The following is a 20,498-nucleotide window of genomic DNA, read 5'->3' as shown; positions in this document are numbered from 1 at the left end:
CAGTACCCCCCAGAGCTCATGTCTCTAACTGCATATGTATCAAAAGATGGCCTAGTCGGCCATCATTGGGAAGAGAGGCCCCTTGGTCTTTCAAACTTTATATGCCCCAGTACAGGGGAACACCAGGGCCAAGAAGTGGGAGTAGGTGGGTAGGAAAGCAGGGGGCGCAGGGGGTATGGGGGACTTTCAGGGTACCGTTTGAAATGTAAATGAAGAAAATACCTAATAAAAATTGGAAAAAAAATAAAAATAAATTTTTAAAAATGGAGTTATATACAAGCCTAGGTCATAATACACTGGAAAGCAGAAGTAATTTATATCTAAATTTTAGTGTTGTCTGAGTTCACAAAGTGGAAGCTTGCAATCTGTTTTCTTCTTCCAATTAAAATATAACAATGGCTTTTCTGCCTCCTCTGCTTCCATGGAGCCTGTGAAAAAGCTTGTGGTGAAGGGGGGCAAAAAAAAATATAAGCAGGCTTTGAAGTTCACCCTCAACTGCACTCACGCTGTAGTAGATGGAATCATGGATGCTGCCAACTTTGAGCAGTTCCCCCAGGAGAGAATCAAGGTGAACAGGAAAGCTGGCAATCTCAGAGGAGGAGTTGTGGCCATCGAGTAGAGCAAGAGCAAGATCACTGTTACTTCTGAGGTGCCTTTCTCCAAAAGGTATTTGAAATATCTCACCAAAGAATATTTGAAGAACAACCTCTGAGACTGGCTGTGTGTTGTCGCCAACAGCAAAGAGAGTTACAAGCTGCGTTACTTCCAGACTAACCACGATGAAGAGCAGGAGGAGGACGAAGATTAAGACACATTGGTCTGCAATGTTTTGTAGTAATTCATAAAGAAAATTTAGGAACAAAAAAATATATAACAATGAATAAAACTGGAAAGTAATTGAGTGCAACAAGTTTATAGGAAATGATACTAATGGCTAAACCACAGTGCCCTAATAATCTCTGGGTTCAGCAATCCAAATCTTATGACCAACAAAGTGAAAACCTTTCCAGGAAACTGTTGTTATCAGAGTCTAAATTAACCATCTTGCCATGAGCTCTTTGACTATTTGCTTGTTATCATCATCATCTCTGGCCTCTGAAAGGAAAAAAAGGCTATAGTTTTAACATTCTAAGTGAAATTAGCTAGGCCCACAGGTATATTTGATTCCTCATATGAGGACTCTAGATTTAAGATTTAATCAATATTTATCTAGATTTTTTTTTAGATACAAAAGTAGAAAAGAAACAGTGTGGAAGGAGGAAGGAGTTGGTGGAAGTTGGAAAGAAGAGAGGAATGAAATGGAAAGAAAAGCAAACACTGTGCCTTTCTATATATGATATCTAGACTTTAAAATGTAGCCATGGAACTATTTGTGTGGATGGAAGGGGAAAGAGACCAGAGAAGGAAGACAAGGAAAGATGAGTATGAGCAGAATACTGTGTATGTATTAAAATATCATAAAGAAACAATATTTTGCATGATTACAGAAAATAATAAAATAAATTTAAGTCACACAAAGCAAAATCTGATAGAAATGCTGATCTTCCCAATTCAAGGTACTCATTGACTTTGGATGAAACAAACTAGTAAATTATTTTAAAAATAATTGACAGGCACAGAAAGAGACTCAGTAAGTAAAGGTGCTTGCTAGAACCCACATGGAAGAGAGAACAGACTCCACCAAGTTGTCCTCTTACCTTCATACATTCCGAACCTACACTGTGTCATGCCCACACTACTCCTATCCTCAATTAAAAAAATAAAAAATACCCCATAATTTAACCTAACATTTCTTACATAAGGGTCTCACCATCTGTTTGAATTTTACTTATGTTGATACCACCATCTATTTCTACAACACTACATGAAGCAGATAATAACTTAAACACTTCTAAAAACAATGTCTTGAAGGTCATCACTTGGTTCAACTGGATAAAAAGGAAGATTGGTGATGGACTGTAAGATTTCTATAGCAATTTCACAGTATAATGCCAAGACTTAGTAATATGTAGTAGTATATACTTTATGACTTCCTGCTATTTGGGAACAAAAGATATTAATTCCACCCAACAATATACCCCTGTGCTGTCTATACTTGTGTTATCTTTATGTTGTTATTATTTTTGGGCCATATATAATATTCTAATGCCTACTCTCTTTCTCACACAAACATTGGCTCTCAGAGATGCAGAGAAATCAGAATGAACAATTGGTGTTCTTCATCAAGAGAAGTGTCTCCTTAAACAACCATAAGCATTATATCCAAGAACCAAATTATGCTGGTAATTTGTTTTATTTGAACTTTAACTTTTATCTCACTATATGCACTTGATTTACTGAGAATGATGGAGTGAGAGTGGCAATATTTACTATGGAATTTAATAAGCAACTATAACCAGTACTGATTCCTTACAGATTCTAAGAAAGCACAAATATATCCAGAATATATGACCATTTAAAAATGGGCTAGGAGGATAGAACAGTGGATAAAGTGATTACACAATAACCAGAGTTTGGTTCCCTAGAATCTATGTAAACATGAACACAGAGGCTCACCTGTAAACCCAGTGCTCAAGAAGCAGAGACAGTGGATCCCCAGGGCAAACTAGATTTCCAGATTATCTGTCAGTGAACCCCAGGTTCAGCATGAAGACTTTCCTCAGTTAAATAAGTAGACAATAATCCAGGAAAATATCTGATACCAACCTTGAATCTTTGGCCTCTACATACATGTACACGCACTCATGCATGTATGCATGCAAACATACATGCATTCTTTCATATATACATCCATGTATACAACAAGTGTATACATGTAAAAGTAAATAAATAATAAAAGTATTTATCTAAAATGATTTGTGTCCTATAGAAAACATTATAAGGAGGAGTAAATTTTCGTTGATAATGTTTACTATAGACGTTGTTAGTTAACTAAAAAACTACCTATGTTTGGGAACCTGGTTCCTTTCCACCTTCAGTGACTCTGTTTTTCATTCCAGCTCATAGGCAGCCATTTTGCACACACACTCCCAAAAATTACTTGCATAAAATCTGTTGCATGGTGTGATTTTTGTGGTATTCCTTGACCCTAATTATCAAGATACTCTTTTCGCTGCAAAATTCTTTCATATAATCTATTTTTATTTTTATTTTTTTCTGAAACAGGGTTTCTCTGTGCCTCCCAAGTGCTGGGATTAAAGGCATGGGCCAGCATGTCTGGCTATTCTTTTACGTTTAAATACCACATAAATATTCTAGAAGAAACAGCCTCATAAAATTACAACCATTTATATTACATAAGCAGAATATCATGAAATTGACTCTTGAAATAATTTGTAAAAAGAATATAATCTTTAAGGGCAAAATGATTAAATATTCAAGCTTCCTTTAAACTACCTTATAAAAAATCTCTATAAGGAAAAACAATAATTTGTCTGGATATAATGTAAGACCCCAACCTTTGTTCAGTGGTACTTATTTCAAGATGCCCTAAGTGAGACACTGAGACACAGATTGATGCAAAAGCAAGAGGTTTATTTTCCTGTGTGTCAAGGTTGACTTTCAATTAATCTCTCAAGGCAAGTTACTAAGAAGGCGACCCTGAATGGCTATTACACGAAGTTTTTACACTTTTTAGGGACACAGGTTATATCAACAAGGTTATTTATTGGCCAATCATATTGACCTATTGGCTAGCAAGCATGACATGCATTTGAACTCTACCTGGGACTTTCCAGAGGGTCAGGTGACTATCATCAGTCAGTACATTCTGAGAATTTTTTACTCGAGAATGTTCCTGTGGGTGGAGAATGGAACTTGGCCTAACCTTGACCCCAGGTGGGAGGGGGGAAGCCATAAGGAGGGTGTAGGACTGGAAAACCACTTAGGGTCCCTCAATAACCTGTGGGATATTTAGAGTACTCACAATTATTTCATCTTAAAAACATGGCTTCTGCTTTTCAGTATGTACTTCTAAGCAAGATTTTGAAGTAATCACTTTTAAGTAGTAGTCATTGGAACTAGAGAGATGGATCAGCAGTTAAGAGTACTGGCTGCTCTTCAGATGTTTGAAAGATCCTGACAGAATGTAAAAGGTCACAGAAGCCCTGAAATTGGCAAAATAGATTTCATTGTTAGTAGAAGTAGCTTTACTGATTTAGAAAAATAGAGGCCGCCCTTGAACCCGTGTTTTTGCCAATGTTCTGACTGTTCCTTGAACCCAGGTGTGTGCCCACTGCTGCACCTCACTGCCAGGTGTTTGTGATATTGGTTGCTAAGGTATAGTCAGAAAATCTCCCCAGCAACCAGAGCCCGGCCAATCTGGAGTTGCTACACCTGCACCAGACTCTTTCCTTGTACCCCTCCCATACCCATTTCTTGAGAATAGACATTGTTTAGATCTGGAAATCCCCTACTCCCCTCTTCTCCTTTCCCCCCTGAGGGCCTATAAAAACTGGGACCCTTTTCTCCTCGAGGTCGACTCCTCTACCCCTACATGGGATACGAGTCATCCCCAGAGCTCTGGCTTTTCCTGAATAAAGCCTCATGTGCTTTGCATCAAGCTTGGTCCCTTGTGAGTTCTTGGGTGTCTGCTATTGTCCCGAGGCCTGAGCAAGGGGTTCCTCACAGTCTTTCATTTGGGGGCTCGTCCCCAGATTGGCTTGACCACCCACGTGTCCGAAGACCCACTTGGAGGTGAGATTTTTTGACTAAAAATATTTCTGTGAGCCAGCAAGGTTCAGTGCTGAAATTTGCAGCTCCTACTTTTCATGAGAAATGGAGACCTGTGCCTCAGGATGAGGCACTGAGTGTGAACAGCAGAAAGTAATCCCTCAACGAAACAAAAAGAAGACTGCCACAAGAACAGAATGCCAACCCTAACAACAAAAATAAAAGGAAGCAACAATTACTTTTCCTTAATATCTTTTAATATCAATGGACTCAACTGCTTGTGGACGTTGTACATCGTGGTGCGCACTAGGCTCCGCACCACGATGTACAACGTCCACAAGCAGCCTTCTTCTCAGCACCTCATGGTACCTTCTCCAAAATTGACCTTATAATTGGTCACAAAACAGCCCTCAACAGATACAAAAATATTGAAATTGTCCCATGCATTATATCAGATCACCATGGACTAAGGCTTATCTTCAATAACAACATAAATAATAGAAAGCCAACATTCATGTGGACACTGAACAACACTCTTCTCAATGATACCTTGGTCAAGGAACTGCTTGTGGACGTTGTACATCGTGGTGCGGAGCCTAGTGCGCACCACGATGTACAACGTCCACAAGCAGCTGATACCTAAACCACAGAAAGATCCAACAAAGATAGAGAACTTCAGACCAATTTCCCTTATGAATATCGATGCAAAAATACTCAATAAATTTCTCGCTAACCAAATTAAAGAACACATTAAAACAATCATCCATCCTGACCAAGTAGGTTTTATTCCAGGGATGCAAGGATGGTTTAATGTACGGAAATCCATGAATGTAATCCATTATATAAACAAAGTCAAAGACAAAAACCACATGATCATCTCATTAGATGCTGAAAAAGCATTTGACAAAATCCAACACCCATTCATGATAAAAGTCTTAGAAGGATCAGGAATTCAAGGCCCATACCTAAACATGATAAAAGCAATCTAAAGCAAACCAGTAGCCAACACCAAAGTAAATGGTGAGAAGCTGGAAACAATCCCACTAAAATCAGGGACTAGGGACTAGACAAGGCTGCCCACTTTCTCCCTACCTATTCAACATTGTACTTGAAGTCCTAACCAGAACAATTCGACAACAAAAGGAGGTCACGGGGATACAAATTGGAAATATCACTATTTGTAGATGATATGATAGTATATATAAGTGACCCTAAAAATTCCACCAGAGAACTCCTAAACCTGATAAACAGCTTCAGTGAAGTAGCTGGATGTAAAATTAACTCAAACAAGTCAATGGGCTTTCTCTACACAAAGAATAAATAGGCTGAGAAAGAAATTAGGGAAACAACACCCTTCACAATAGTCACAAATAATATAAAATACCTTAGGGTGACTCTAACTAAGGAAGTGAAAGGTCTGTATGATAAGAACTTCAAGTCTCTGAAGAAAGAAATTAAAGAACATCTCAGAAGATGAAAAGATCTCCCATGCTCATGGATTGGCAGGATCAACATTATAAAAATGGCTATTTTGCCAAAAACAATCTACAGATTCAATGCAATCCCCATCAAAATTCCAACTCAGTTCTTCAACGAATTAGAAAGAGCAATCTGCAATTTCATCTGGAATAACAAAAAACCTAGAATAGCGAAAACTCTTCTTAAGGATAAAAGAAGCTCTGGTGGAATCACCATGCCTGATCTAAAGCTGTACTACAGAGCAATTGTGATTAAAAAAAATGCATGATACTGGTATAGTGATAGACATGTAGACTAATGGAATAGAATTGAAGTCCCAGAAATGAACCCACACACCTATGGTCACTTGATCTTTAGCAAGGGAGCCAAAACCATCCAGTGGAAAAAAGACAGCATTTTCAACAAATGGTGCTGGCACAACTTGTGGTTTTCATGTAGAAGAATGCAAATTGATCTATTCCTATCTCCTTGTACTAAGGTCAAATTTAAGTGGATCAAGGAACTCCACATAAAACCAGAGACAGTTGAACTTATAGAGGAGAAAGTGGGGAAAAGCCTCAAAAATGTGGGCACAGGGGGAAAAAATCCTGAATATTACAGCAATGGCTTGTGTTGTAAGATGGAGAATTGACAAATGGACCTCATAAAATTGCAAATCTGATAAGTGGATATTAGCCCAGAAACTTAAAATACCCAAATAAAACCTCATGTGGTTTGCATCAAGCTTGGTCTCTCATGAATTCTTGGGTGTCCGCTATTGTCCCGAGGCCTGAGCAAAGGGCTCCTCATGGAGTCTTTAAGGTTCAATTCTCAGATACCACATTGCAGCTCACAACCATCTATAACTCCAGTTACATGGTATCCAATGCCCTTCTCTGACTTCCATAGGCACCAAGCACATAGGTGGTGCACATATATACATACAGACAAAACACCCAAACATATAAAATAATTTTTAAAAACAGTAGTAGTTACTTATTTAATCAGAAGACAATAATACCACAAGATTGATCATAAGAATCTTTTGAGCTATATTGTGATAGAAATATCCATAAGGATCAGAGTATCACTGTGTTCTATAAAGGAGGTCACTATGATCCAAACATGATTTACAAAGAATTCATTCCTCAGAGGAACCAGATTTGTTAAACGTATGGCCCTAATTTTCTTCAAAGGAAGAAAAATGGCTGATGTCTGGTTACCTGGAAAGCTGGAGTGAATGTTGTTTGACAATCTGGTAATCTTTTTGCTATTCTATGGAGCCATGCTTCCTGACTCCCCCAATGTCCTGAGCATTAGTTAAATCTTTGTCCTGAGCTTAGTCTCTTGAAGAATAGGAATCATTCTCATGAAAAAAGTTCCATGTACTTCTTGGAACTCTATCTTTATGCTTGTTACATATCCTTCCTCATTAGGCCTTGCCCCAGCACTGTTTATTAATCAATAGAATTCATTCTTATAGTAAAGGTCACAGGTGCTCTGCTACTTTGCTAAGGGGTTTTGACATAGCTATGCCTAAAGCTTTGTTGTAATGATTATCATGTAGAAGCATCTTTCTAAAGTTTTACTGTACTTAAATGTGCAAGAGAAATAAACCATGACATGAAATTCTAGAAATTTCAAACCAGTACGACTGAAATGGTACTTCGCCTATTGTGGATCATTTCCCTGCCAGCTGTGAGACTTGAAGAGAGGGTAGTTGTCCCAACAATACAATGAAATTCTAGTACTAAGGACCAGCCTCAGATCGGAGAGGGGTTCCTGAGGGAAGGGGTGTTTAAGAACAGTGAAAAAAAGACTTTTAATCCCAGCACTTTCGAGGCAGAGGCAGGCGGATTTCTGAGTTAAAGGCCAGCCTGGTCTACAAAGTGAGTTCCAGGACAGCCAGGGCTATACAGAGAAACCCTATCTCGGGGGGGGGGGGAAAAAAAGACTTGAAGTCAATCATGGGGTACAAGCTAATGGCCTGTGTTCTACTTAAAACAGTTTTTCAGACAACCCTCTGCTTGAGACAGCTTTCTCTAAAGATCTCCAGACAGCTCATCCAGATAGCTCTGCTCTCACAGACCAAGGCCTAGTCTTTTATTTACATATCAATTTGGTCATTTACTCCAGGTTCCCTTTTGATTATCCCACAAATCAGCATTCTTAGACCCCTTGAATTCCTAGAAAGATAGCAAGCACATTTTTTAACATTGCAAATGAATTCAGAGTTATGCCTGCCTTTGTAAACATAGACAATAAATTTAGTTGGGTGGAATCTTGCCCTGTGATCAGCTCTCTCCCAGCTGTATCCTTCCTTAATATCTTTCTGACAAGCTGTCTCCTGGTGTAGCTGCCTTTGTTCTTTTAGGTCCATGGAGCTTCTCATATAATTCATATTGCATCCTTATATTTTGCATAGTTGAGAAATTACATATTTTTAAACCCATGTTTTCAGAATTTTTTCCCACAGCCTTAAGGGCTACCCTGAAGGTCTCAGCATTTTATCATTTTTGCTAAGGACATAAACATGCTCCTCATCCCAGACTCAGGCTGCTTCTACTTATCATGGAGTCATTAACCTTAACAGGAAACACATTTCCAGATAACCTCTGCAGGGAGAATATTTTTGGGTCAGAAATTCTGACTGTGGGTTTGTAACCCCATCCCTCCACTTGAGCCCTATCTACTGAAAGTGGACTCTTCAAGTTTCCTCTCCCCACTGTTGTGAATTTTAGCTAAGGTCATCCCCATTGAGTCCTGAGATTCTCTCACCTCCCAGGTTTCTGGGACTTTCTTTATATACTTTGGATATTAGCCCTCTATTGGATATAAGGTTAGTGGGGGGAAAAGATACAATTCGGAGTAATTCAGCAATGTTAAAAATCTTGGAGTCCTTTACAGAAACTGACTCTTGAGAAGTTTCTGCAGTATTTCCTGCCTATTGGTCTGACTAGTTTCAAAAGTTACAGGGTCTATAACTAATGAGATAGGCTAAACAATACAATATTTTATATATCTTTACAACAGAGAGAAAATTCTTATCTTACTGACACTATTCAAGATGCAAATGGAAAACAAAGGAATAGAAATTATCGCACTGAAAACTTGATACTTGGATCAAAAAGGGAAAGACACTAGATAAATACCAAATAAGCTTGACAATTATAAAATAACTATCTTTGGCATGTTATAGAAGCACCTTGGTGGGTTGGTTTAATCAAGAGAAGCATCCTAAAGAAAATGTCATTCACACTCAAATCATTGCCAAAGAAAGATTGACCTGTTGATGAACAGTTAGTTGAAGTGAGACTTCAGTGCAGCATTGACTTCATCTATACATGACAAGAGCAGATAAAGATCATTAAAGTGGTCACTAACATGATCATGTGTGATATTTAATAACTATCTCTGGCAGTAGTAGCTAAAGGGCAAGACCAGAAGCTAATTAGTAGCTTGTTGGAATGATCAACATGGAAGATGACAAAAGTCTAGATGAGGCCATCAATCATAGCCATGAAGCTATATAATTTTGAAGTGGTGTTACACATCTCCTTTGATGGCCTGTGAAAAATGAGTCTTATTTAACATATATTCTTCCAGGTTAATTTTTAAACCTTTAATGTGTTTGAGTCTCACTTTATCATTGTGTGTTCTACAGGACTCTAGTTAGTATACAAATATTTCACATCAGACTAAAACTTGATAGGTTTCACAATCAAAATTAGAATTATTCAAATTTTTGTATATTAAGGCAATGTCATTAATAAACTCTTATTACCTATTAATCCAGCTCATTAATGATTTATGAAACTTCCCGAGGAATTCATATGTGATATTCCATACAGAACATTATATTATGTCCTGAAGGGAGTCACAGGCATCATAGTAAAAAATGCAAATGCATCACTGAAGAGCAGTCACTGGGCCTAAACTATAGCTAGCTAATACATTTGTTTCCTCATTTATTAAGCACTTATTGTAACTCTAATTATGTATCAATTTGTAAGTCGAATTGTAGAAGTTTAGCTAGATGACTATAGAGAGATGTACATATCCTAGGGCTCAGCAAAGGATATTTTAAATTTCATGTTCATTCACCACCAGTTAAATAAGAAGGGATAGTGTATATAGAACCCTGTGCATAAGTCTACTGGCCAAAAGTTTCAGCTAATTTTTCAAATTATGAAACTGTGAAAAAGTTAAGATAAGTGATGTAGTAGCCCAGGATAAGGCACTTTGTATCACACTAAGAAGTGTTCATTTTTTATAGAAAGTATTAAGACACTGATGAATTTTAAGCAGAAGACAAATAGGACATGGTTTGAGGGTTTATTTAAGGTATCTGAGCTAATGTGTGGAAAAGAGCTATAGATTGTAATAAAGTAAGGCTAGAAAATAAATTCAATTAGCTAACAGTACTAAAAAGGAGAAATAATACTCTAGGGAATTGGTATTAGAAATAAGAAGAAGCTTGCTAAAGAGGTAGATGATAAAATATGCAATGATGAAGAATGGGAAGGAGAAGACTGGCATTGGCATGGCCCCACTTTCAAGAGGCAATGGAAATAATGTCACCATACACTGTGTGTGAGCCAAAGGGAAGGGTAGGTTAGCAAAGAAAAATACTTTCAATGTACATATGACAATCTAGAACATGGAATACTTACTGTGGAGATATGCCACTAAAACCAAGAGATCCACTGCAAGAAAGGTAGCTTTACGACCAGAAGCAGAAACTAATATAGCCTTAGCAACTAGAAGACTGAATCTGCCTGCTAAAACCACCATCTATACACTTCTATAAATTAAACAGTTTTGCTCAATGAGTCCCATATTAACCTGCCTGAACCTTTCTTAGACCTATATTGCAGTTGACGGTCTTCCTACCCAACCTATTTATCTTCCTTTCTCGCACATGTGGATATTTATGGTATTATTTGAAGGCTTTCACTATTTCTTCCTTCCTTTTTACATTTATTCCACCACAACCATTTAGCCCAAGTAAATCCCTTGCATAACTAATCCTATTCTGGCATAACTTCCAGAAGGAAACAAACTAACACAGTCAATAACCATAATGCTAAGAAAACAGATTTGTTGTGTACTGGGAAGATTGAACCTTGGATAGAGATGAGTCTGCTCCACAGCTGAAAATTCTCAAGAGTTGCCATTTTATAACACGGCTGCATGTACAAACAGCTAGGGGGATTGATTGTGGCACAGAACAGGCAATATGATGTATTTAGAATAATTAAGGTATATGAGACTTTAAAGAAGTTAGATTACATTGTAGCACTAACATACAAATACACAAGGAAACATTAGCTTTCACCCTAGTCTTAGTTTTAATCTGTGGATAAATAAATACCATCTTACAATTCTCATATCTTCATGCCAGTATTGAAATTTGAGGACAAAGCTATTGTTTTCCTTCATCTTGCCCAAACCCAAGGTTTGAGTATGAAAGGAAAGACAGATGAACATTCTTCAGTACTTGCAAACCCAATGTCTCTTTATTTGGTCTACAAAATGTCATCTGGCATGGCTGCAGCAGAACACATTTAATCTCCATAGCACTCTGCATATGAACATTATTAAATTTATCATTTGCTATATAAATGATTATGGTATGAATTTGCTCATGTAAAATATTTTAACCCTTTGTCTCAACCTCATCTTGAACTTCTTCCACTTCCTTTGTAAGTTACCAAGTCAGGCACACAGTTGAAACCAAGAATTGTTACTAATGGTAATGATACAGTGGCATAATTCTATTCATAAACCATACAAAATTGTATCTGTATTAAAAATATCTGAAGGGCTTTGTTCTCTATGAGATTACAATTTACATCTTTAGGTTTGCAAGAATTGGTATAGTCATAGCACTGGCATTTAAGTCACATAAGTTGCCACATCTGGGCTTGCAACTAAGTCTACCTAACAAGAAACAGATTTACCTAGGTAGGAGCTACCTTGTGTAACCCAAAGAAAGACACAGATCTATGGTTCTTTGAAAAACATTTATAATGTGAATAGATAAAAGAGACAGAAAAGAGAGTGGAAGATAATTCAACAGTTTTTAAACAATTCCACCAAAATATAGCAATTCTTCTAGTCTATGTAAGAGGAACTGACACTTTTTTCTCAATGAAGATAATTATATTCCATAATATACAAAGCCATAATTCATATGAAGACTGTAAATTTGGTAGGTCAGTTTAAAATACTCAAATTTAAATTCTTACATCTAGAAACCAAATTATATTATTTTTGCCTTGAATCAACAGTCACAGAGATGACTAAAGCATGTTAGAGATATTTTGTAGCCTAAATACATCTCTTATCCAAGCATCACTAAAAATATTTAGTTTGGGGCTGGAGAGATGACTAAGCAGTTAACAACTGGGAGGTGAGAGACTCTCAGAACTCACAGGGAGGGACCTTTGATGAAATGCCCAGCAGTAAGGAGAGGGAACTTATAGAGCCCACTTCCAGCAGGAAGATAGGACATCAAGTGAGGGATGGGGTTGCCATTCCAAAGTCACTCTTCTGACCCATAATTGTTCCTGTCTGAAAGAATTACAGGGATGGAAATGGAGAGGAGCCTGAGGAAAAGAAGGTCCAACGACAGGCCCAAAGTGGGATCCAGCTCAAGGGGCGTTCCCAAAGCCTGACACTATTACTGAGACTATGGAGCTCTCACAAAAAGGAACCTATCATGACTGCACTCTGAAAGGCCCAACAAGCAGCTGAAAGAGTCAGATGCAGATATTGGCACACAACCAATGGACAAAAGCAGCTGACCCCTGTTATTGAATTAGGGAAGGCTGAAAGAAGCTGAGGAGAAAGGCAATTCTGTAGAAGGACCAGCAGTCTCAATTAATCTGTACCCCTGAGATCTTTCAAACACTGGACCACCAAACAGACAGCATACACCAGCTGATATGAGGCCCCCAACACACATATGGCAGAGGAAAGCTGGATCTGTGTTCATTCAGAGATGAAGCACCTAACCCTCAAGAGACTGGAGGCCCCAGGGAGTTTAGAGGTCAGGTGGGGTGGGGGGTGGGGGCATCCATGTGGAGATGGGGTGGGGTAGGGAGGAGGTATGGGATGTGGAGTAGTTGGAGAGTGGATGGGGAGATGTGGGGAATGGAATATGGAGTGTAAAAACCGCATTACAAATAAAATAAAATTAAGAAAAATTATAGAAGAAAACTTTCATAACTTAAAGAAAGAGATGCCCATGAACAAACAAGAAGCCTACAGAACTCCAAATAGACTGGACCAGGAAAGAAATTCCTCCCATCACCTAATAATCAAAACATAAAAGCAGTAAGAGAAAAAGGTCAAGTACCATATGAATGCAGACCTATCAGAATTACACCAGACTTTTCACCAGAGACTATGAAAGCTAGAAAATCCAAGGCAGATGTCATATAGACCCCCACAAGAACACAAATACCAGCACAGGCTACTATACCCAGCAAAACTCTCAATTACCATAGATGGAGAAACTAAGATATTCCGTGACAAAACCAAATTTACATAATATCCTTCCATAAATCCAGCCCTACAGAAGATAATAGATGGAAAACACCAGCACAAAGAGGGAAGCTACACCCTAGAAAAAGCAAGAAAATAATCTTTCAACAAACCCTTAAGAAGATAGCCACACAAACATATTTCCACCTCTAACAACAAAAATAACAGGAAGTAACAATCACTTTTCCTTAATATCTCTTAACATCAATGGACTCAATCCCCCCAAAAAGACATAGACTAACAGACTGGAAATGTAAACAGGGCCCAGCATTTTGCTGCATACAGGAAATGCACCTCAGGGACATAGACAGACACTACCTTAGAGTAAAAGGTTGGAAAATAATTTTCCAAGCAAATGGTCCCAAGAAGCAAGCTGGAGTGGCATTTCTAATATCAAATAAAATCAACTTTCAACCAAAAGTTATCAAAAAAAAGGATAAGGAAGGTCACTTCATACTGGTCAAAGGAAAAAAATCTACCAAGATGGACTCCTAATTCTGAACATCTATGGTTCAATTGCAAAAGCATCCACATTCATAAAAGAAACTTTACTTAAGCTCAAAGCACAGATCACACAGTAATGGTGAGAAACTTCAACACCCCACTCTTAGCAATGGATAGATCATGGAAACAGAAACTAAACAGAGACACAATGAAATTAACAGAAGGTATGAACCAAATGGGTCTAACAGGTATTTATAAAATATTTCATCCTAAAGCAAAAGAGTATACCTTCTTCTCAGTACCTCATGGTACCTTCTCCAAAACTGTCCATATAATCAGTCACAAAACAGGCCTCAACAGATACAAGAAAACTGAAATAATCCCATGCACCCTATCAGATCACCATGGACTAAGGCTGGTCTTAAATACCAACAAAAACAAATCGAAAGCTCACATACAAATCGAAGCTGGCTAATGTTCTACTCAGTGATAACTTGATCAAGGAAGAAATAAAGAAAGAAATTAAAGACTTCTTAGAATTTAATGAAAATGAAGACACATCATACCACTTATGTGACACAATGAAAGCAGTGGCAAGAGGAAAACTCATAGCTCTAAGTGCCTCCAAAAAGATACTGAAGAGAGCTTACACTAGTAGCTTGACAACACACCTGAAAGCTCTAGAAGAGAAAGAATAAAATACATCCAAGAGTGGTAGACGGCAGGTAATAATCAAACTCAGGGATGAAATCAACCAAATAGAAACAAAAAGAACTATACAAACAATCAACAAAACCAGGAGCTGGTTTTTTGAGAAAATCAACAAGAAAGATAAACCCTTAGCCAGACTAACCAGAGGGCAAAGAATCAATATCCAAATTAATAAAATCAGAAATAAAAAGAGAGACATAACAATGAAATATATCTTAAAATAATCATTCTGTTTGTTAAATATTAAGAGTTTATATTTTGTATTTTATAATTTGTATTTTGGACTTTTAAACAGAATTGAGACTGTGATAACCTGTAGGGATTTTGAAGCTGAACTAGATGCATTTCACAATATACTATTGCTATAAGCCTATGGAGGCCAGGGAGTCGAATGTGGTAGTTTGAATACAGATGACCCCCATAGGTTCATATCTTTGAGATTTTAAGTCTTCAAGCGTCTCCACCATCCCCAGGGCTGTTGAAGCAGAGGTTTGATACTGTTGCTTGCACTCTCCCAGGCTGAGCTCTGCTTGGAGTAGCACAACTTCCCAGAACATTGGATTAGACTAGTCTACAAAAGACTAAAAGCTTGATTCTGGCAATTCTTTTTTCTGTTACTGAAAATAGATTTTTTTTCATACAACATACCTCAAGAAGTGACATTGAGGATGAGAAAGAATTAAGCTAAGGTGCTACTGAGATACCTGTGGCAAGCTGGTAAAGATGGCAATCTAGAGAGCAAAATGAGCTGATACAAAAGAAACTTTGTCTCATGGGAGCCACAGGGAAGGGGCAGGGAGACTAGGGGGAAAAAAATATAACTCTCTAGAATCTGGTTCACCTCAGGCCTCAATTAGTCACCCCAAACACAGACATCTTGATGACTAACATCCAGCCACTAGAGCAAGAGGACATGGAAAAGCTATTGAATTAGCTTGGAGAAGTTACTCAACTTCTTCATGAAGTCTGTACCTCATTGTGAAGTGAGTAGACTGTACTACTACTTCTTATCTCATAGGAATATTTTATAAGAAAACACGCTTTTTGAGTACATAGCAAAGAGCAGATTACTGGGGGATAGCAAGACTAATTCCTGAAGACTAATAAAATATTTATGTATTAATTTACATATGTTTTGTGATACATGCATGTTCATGTTAGTATGTGGACATAAGTGTAGTTAACAGATGATTAGGTCTGGTGTCTTTTTCTATGGCTCCCCACCTTATTTTTTGAGATAAGTTCTCTCACTGAACCTGAATTTTGCCAATTTGGATAGACTTGCTGGCCAATAAGATCCAGGATGGTCCTGTCTCCAAACCATCCCTCTTCCAGCACTGGGAATACAAATGGTTACTATCATATCTAGTTTTTTATGTGGGTTTGGGGACCAAACACATCCTCATGCTTGTCTAGCAAATATCACATCAGTTGAAACATTTTTCCAGCTCCATAGAATGATTTTTGAAGTTTAAATAAGATATTGTAGGTAAAACTTGCTGGCAGTATTTTGCATAGTAAATAATAGCTATTAATGTTAGTTACAGTTTAAATTATTAAAAGTTAATCAATTAGCATACTAAATATAACTTTTTGAGATGTTTTACCATGTCACCCTTACTGGACTGGAATTTGATTTGTAGACCAATCTGGCCTAGAACTCCTAGAGACCTACCTCCTGTCTCTGTCTCTGCTTCTGACTCTAGAGTAGTAGAATTAAAGGCATATGCCACCACAGCCTATCTAAATATAATTTAACATTACTTGAAACTACCCAGTGTCTGGTTCCTGAAGGTGACAGAGCTGCTTATACCAACATTCTAATATTGCTTAGAATGTTGAGTCATAAAGGGATCCCCCCAACCCCCACCCCCGTGGTAATAGCACTCACTAGCAGTGGCTAAAACACATACATATTTTTGTTTGTTTGTTTTTGTGTTGTTTTTCTTTACTTTTTGTAGTGATCTACTGTAATTGACAACCACACTGATTAAGCCAATTAAAACTTTTACGTCCTTTTTATTGGAGAATCAACTTGAGCCCCTAAAAACTTACTTGGTGACAAAGCTCAAGGATATATAGCTTTTAAAGGTACACCAAAGTAAAGTGGGTGTTGGAGTAATCTTGAAGCATTTATTATTAGCAGAAAATAGTAGTTATTTTAGACATAACTTGCTAATTATTTCGTTTAATACCTCTGGACCATGGCCAAGGCCCTGGAAATCTTCAAGGAGTTGCCAAGGTCAACTGACCTAAAAACTCTTTAAGCAAACAAAGAAGAGTCAATCAAGATGGCATATCTTAATCATTTCACTTTCGTTATCTTTTCTACTATGCTCAACATCCAAGTTTGCCTTGTTGATTTTTGAGAAAGCATTCCAAATTACATCAACATTCGACTTCCTTTTGTTACTGGGAAGAACTTGATCGAGAACAGTCCGCCAATCCCCCAGGTGGCGCTGAAGCACTATCAGAGCAGTTACTGAAAGCTGAAGATGCTCCTCTAGTCGGGTACTGACGCTAGAGATGTCGTCATCGCGTTCTGGTTTGTGACAGCCGCCCGCGTAAATTTGAAATGGCTGATGATTTGCGGGCTGGTGGAGTTCTGGAACCTATAGCTATGGTTCCACCGAGACCTGACTTGGCGGCGGAGAAGGAACCGGTGTCCTGGCAGGAAGGTGAGCACCTCAACCCGAGTCGGAGAGCTGTTTTCGTGGTTGCCGGCCCCGGGCCTGGCCACCCTTCGGACGCGATTACCTGCGTGGGGAGTGCTGTGCTGGGTCTGGCCCCGCTCTCACGACTTCGGAGTCGGGAGATACTGTGGCCAATTTAGGCTCTCTATCTTCCTGACTCAGCTTCCGGGGAAGAGAAGGGGTTGGATCTGGGTGGACATTTCCCAGGCAGAAGGGACTCAGGGGGCTTTGAATTCATTTATTTGCTGAGCCAAATTTTTGTTTGTTTGATTAATTGATTGATTGATTGATTATTGTTTTGTTTTGTTTTTAACCTACATCTAAGCGATCATGTGCTACACTTCTCCTTTTTAAAAACAACCTTGAACTCTCATCCTATGCACTGGGGACAGATGACAGCAGAGCTGAGTTTGAATAGAATCCAGAAATAGAATTAACCCAGCTTTTCTTTTTCTATTCTTTTCTTTTTTTCTTTTTTTCTCACACAAACCACCAGCATTTATTTCCTGGGCCTAAGTATCAGTCTCTTGGTACAAAGGGCAAAGAATTGGTCAGTTAGTTTTGAATCCAAATCCTTTCCGAAAAATGGATCTGTGAGGCTCCATGTGGAAACTTAGAGCTGCAGAGATCATCAGAACTGAGCTTAAAAATCCAAAACAGAAGAAAAGTGATTGTCAGCTGTCAGCTTCTCTCTCTCTCTCTCTCTCTCTCTCTCTCTCTCTCTCTCTCTCTCTCTGAAAAAGTTATGTTTTTAAAAAATGCAAAAGAGGCTTTTAAAAAGGGCTAGGAAGATCTTTCTGACAGACGGCTGGCTGAAGGGTGAGTGGTGACAGGACAGTCCCTGTCCAGGTGGCAGCTGCTCACCTAGGGGCAGGGCCTGGCTCAAGCCCCGCCTAACTGAATAAATAACATCTTGTGGTGCTAGTGTCTTCAAAGTGTACCTGGGCACCGTGGGGAGGTGGGGAAGAGTGGAGCCTGTGGTGTGGGTGGAGGACTTGGCTGGAGTGGGGGCCACAGAGGACTCCATGAGGCTCTCAGTCGGCCTGGCTGGCCAGGGCTCCAGTCCGGGAGGTACCGCAGGTCTCTTCCAGCCTTGGGACCACAGGCAGACTCAGGACGAGGTGTTCGCATCTCTGCTCTCAGGCTGGCTGCTGGCTTCCTTGTCTGGGGTACTTCCCTCTGCCTGTGCTTCTGCTCCCTCAAGTGCGAGCTCGCCCATGTCTCCAGCGAGCTTCCGCATGCTCAGGGCCTCCGAGTCACCCTGGATGTTAGGGACTGCGGCCTGTCCAGTCGCAGGAGATGAAGTGCGAGTAGGAGGACTCGACTTCCATCATGCCTGTCGCATCACTCCTCAGGCCTGACCAAGGGACAACCAAGAAACATGGGTGCTAATACTGCCTTGAATGTGTCCGAGGGATTCTCAAAGCTCACAGCAGAAGTCCAGGTGGTCTCTGACTGTATAGCAAGTCTAGTCTAATTCCGTTTTCCTGCCTGCATCTCTTCAGGTTTTTCACTCTTGATTAGCCAATGCAGAAGGGCTGCCGCCTTGTCGCCTCGTAGAGCCCCGGCCCTAACCCAGCTTTTCTAACCCTCAGCTTCATTGTACCTTATCATGGGAATTTCATTTTAATTTTTATTTGCCAAACTATGACCTTACATATGCTAGGAAAGAGCTCTACCATCCCCAGTTCCTTTTTTACTTTGAGGCAGGGCCTCTACATAGTCCTGGCTGACCTGAAACTCACTATGTAGACCAAGCCAGCCTCCAACTCAGAGTTCCACCTGTACTGGGGGTTCAAGGCATGAACCACCATGTCTGGCCTTGATGATTTTTAAAGCTAGTTTATATTAACACATTCAGTTATAATGTGTAATGGAAAGAGTTAGGTTGAAGTGAGAAATCATAGGTGTGACTTAATTCTTCAACCAGAGTACTTGGTGAACAGCCAAAAGTTTCATATGTACAGTTTACTGCCTTAGAAAACAGCCAGTATTTCCAATGTGAAAGTGTTATAATATGAAGAGTCAGCTTTAAAGTGTCTGTAAGGAACTAAACTTGTATGCTATTGTATGTGAAATCTTAAAAGTGGCATTTACAGGTTAGAAGTGATAGTGCATCTCTGTGATTCCAGCACTTGAGTGGTAGGAGCAGGAGCAATGGGAATAAAGGGCCATCCTTGGCTACCTAATAAGTTGGAGACCAGCCTGGGCTACATGAAACTCTGTCTCCATAAAACCAAACCAAACCAAAACAACAGTCACAATAAAACACTGAACTTAGAGAAACAGAGTTTACTTCATGGTTTCCCAAAGAATGGGGAAACTGTTTGTCAAAGCAGACTTAATGAACAGCAGCAAGAGTAGAATAGATCATGTATTTTCACCATTTAAAGAAAATATGTGAGGTATGGAAATCTTAGCTTTCTTGTAATTATTTTTTAATATGTAAATAAAACATGAATGTCTTCTGTTGATGAGTTTATCTTTCTACTTTGTTTCTTGGGAAAAAATTTAATTTAATTTAATTTTAATTTAAAAGACAAATACAGCTAAAAAGCATTTGGAATGCATCAACTTAATAAACCTAGTTTCTACCAATCAAAGGGCTAAGAAGGCTATCAGCATCTGAGGTTTATAGCTGAAAGTCATCTACTTGGCTATAACTCGCCTTTTATATTTCCACCAATATATTTGAAGAACGCCTTGATTTATGACTGATTTTATTCTGTTACTATTTTTTTAAAAAACAATGAAACTTCTACATTGGAGCATAGAATTTGGGTATGATGGTTTGTATATGCTCAGCCCAGGGAGTGGCACTATTAGAAGGTGTGGCCTTGTATGTAGGTGTGTCACTGTGGGTGTGGGCTTTAAAACTCTCATCCTAGCTTCCTGGAAGTCAGTACTCTGTTAACAGCCTTCAGATTAAGATATAGAACTCTCAGTTCCTCCTGCACCATGCCTGCCTGG

General features: G+C 38.9%; 1 protein-coding gene and 2 pseudogenes across 1 annotated transcript in view; 2 read left to right on the top strand and 1 right to left on the bottom strand.

The window, feature by feature from the left end:
- Positions 1–421: 421 nt before the first annotated feature.
- On the top strand, positions 422–808 carry LOC110300737 (annotated as a pseudogene).
- A 16,564-nt stretch (positions 809–17,372) lies between these two features.
- Shcbp1 (SHC binding and spindle associated 1) overlaps positions 17,373–20,498 on the top strand; it is a 46,089-nt gene continuing 42,963 nt past the window's right edge. The window contains exon 1 of the mRNA XM_021170314.1: positions 17,373–17,513. Within this exon, the coding sequence (XP_021025973.1) occupies positions 17,411–17,513 (103 nt within the window). The 5' untranslated portion in view covers positions 17,373–17,410. The remainder of the gene's footprint in view (positions 17,514–20,498) is intronic.
- LOC110300232 lies at positions 18,640–18,862 on the bottom strand (annotated as a pseudogene).

This window comes from Mus caroli, chromosome 8 (genome assembly GCF_900094665.2).
Source record: "Mus caroli chromosome 8, CAROLI_EIJ_v1.1, whole genome shotgun sequence".
NCBI classification, from domain to species: domain Eukaryota; kingdom Metazoa; phylum Chordata; class Mammalia; order Rodentia; family Muridae; genus Mus; species Mus caroli.
The sequence above is the reverse complement of the archived record's forward strand: the minus strand, read 5'-3'. Positions and strand labels throughout refer to the sequence as shown.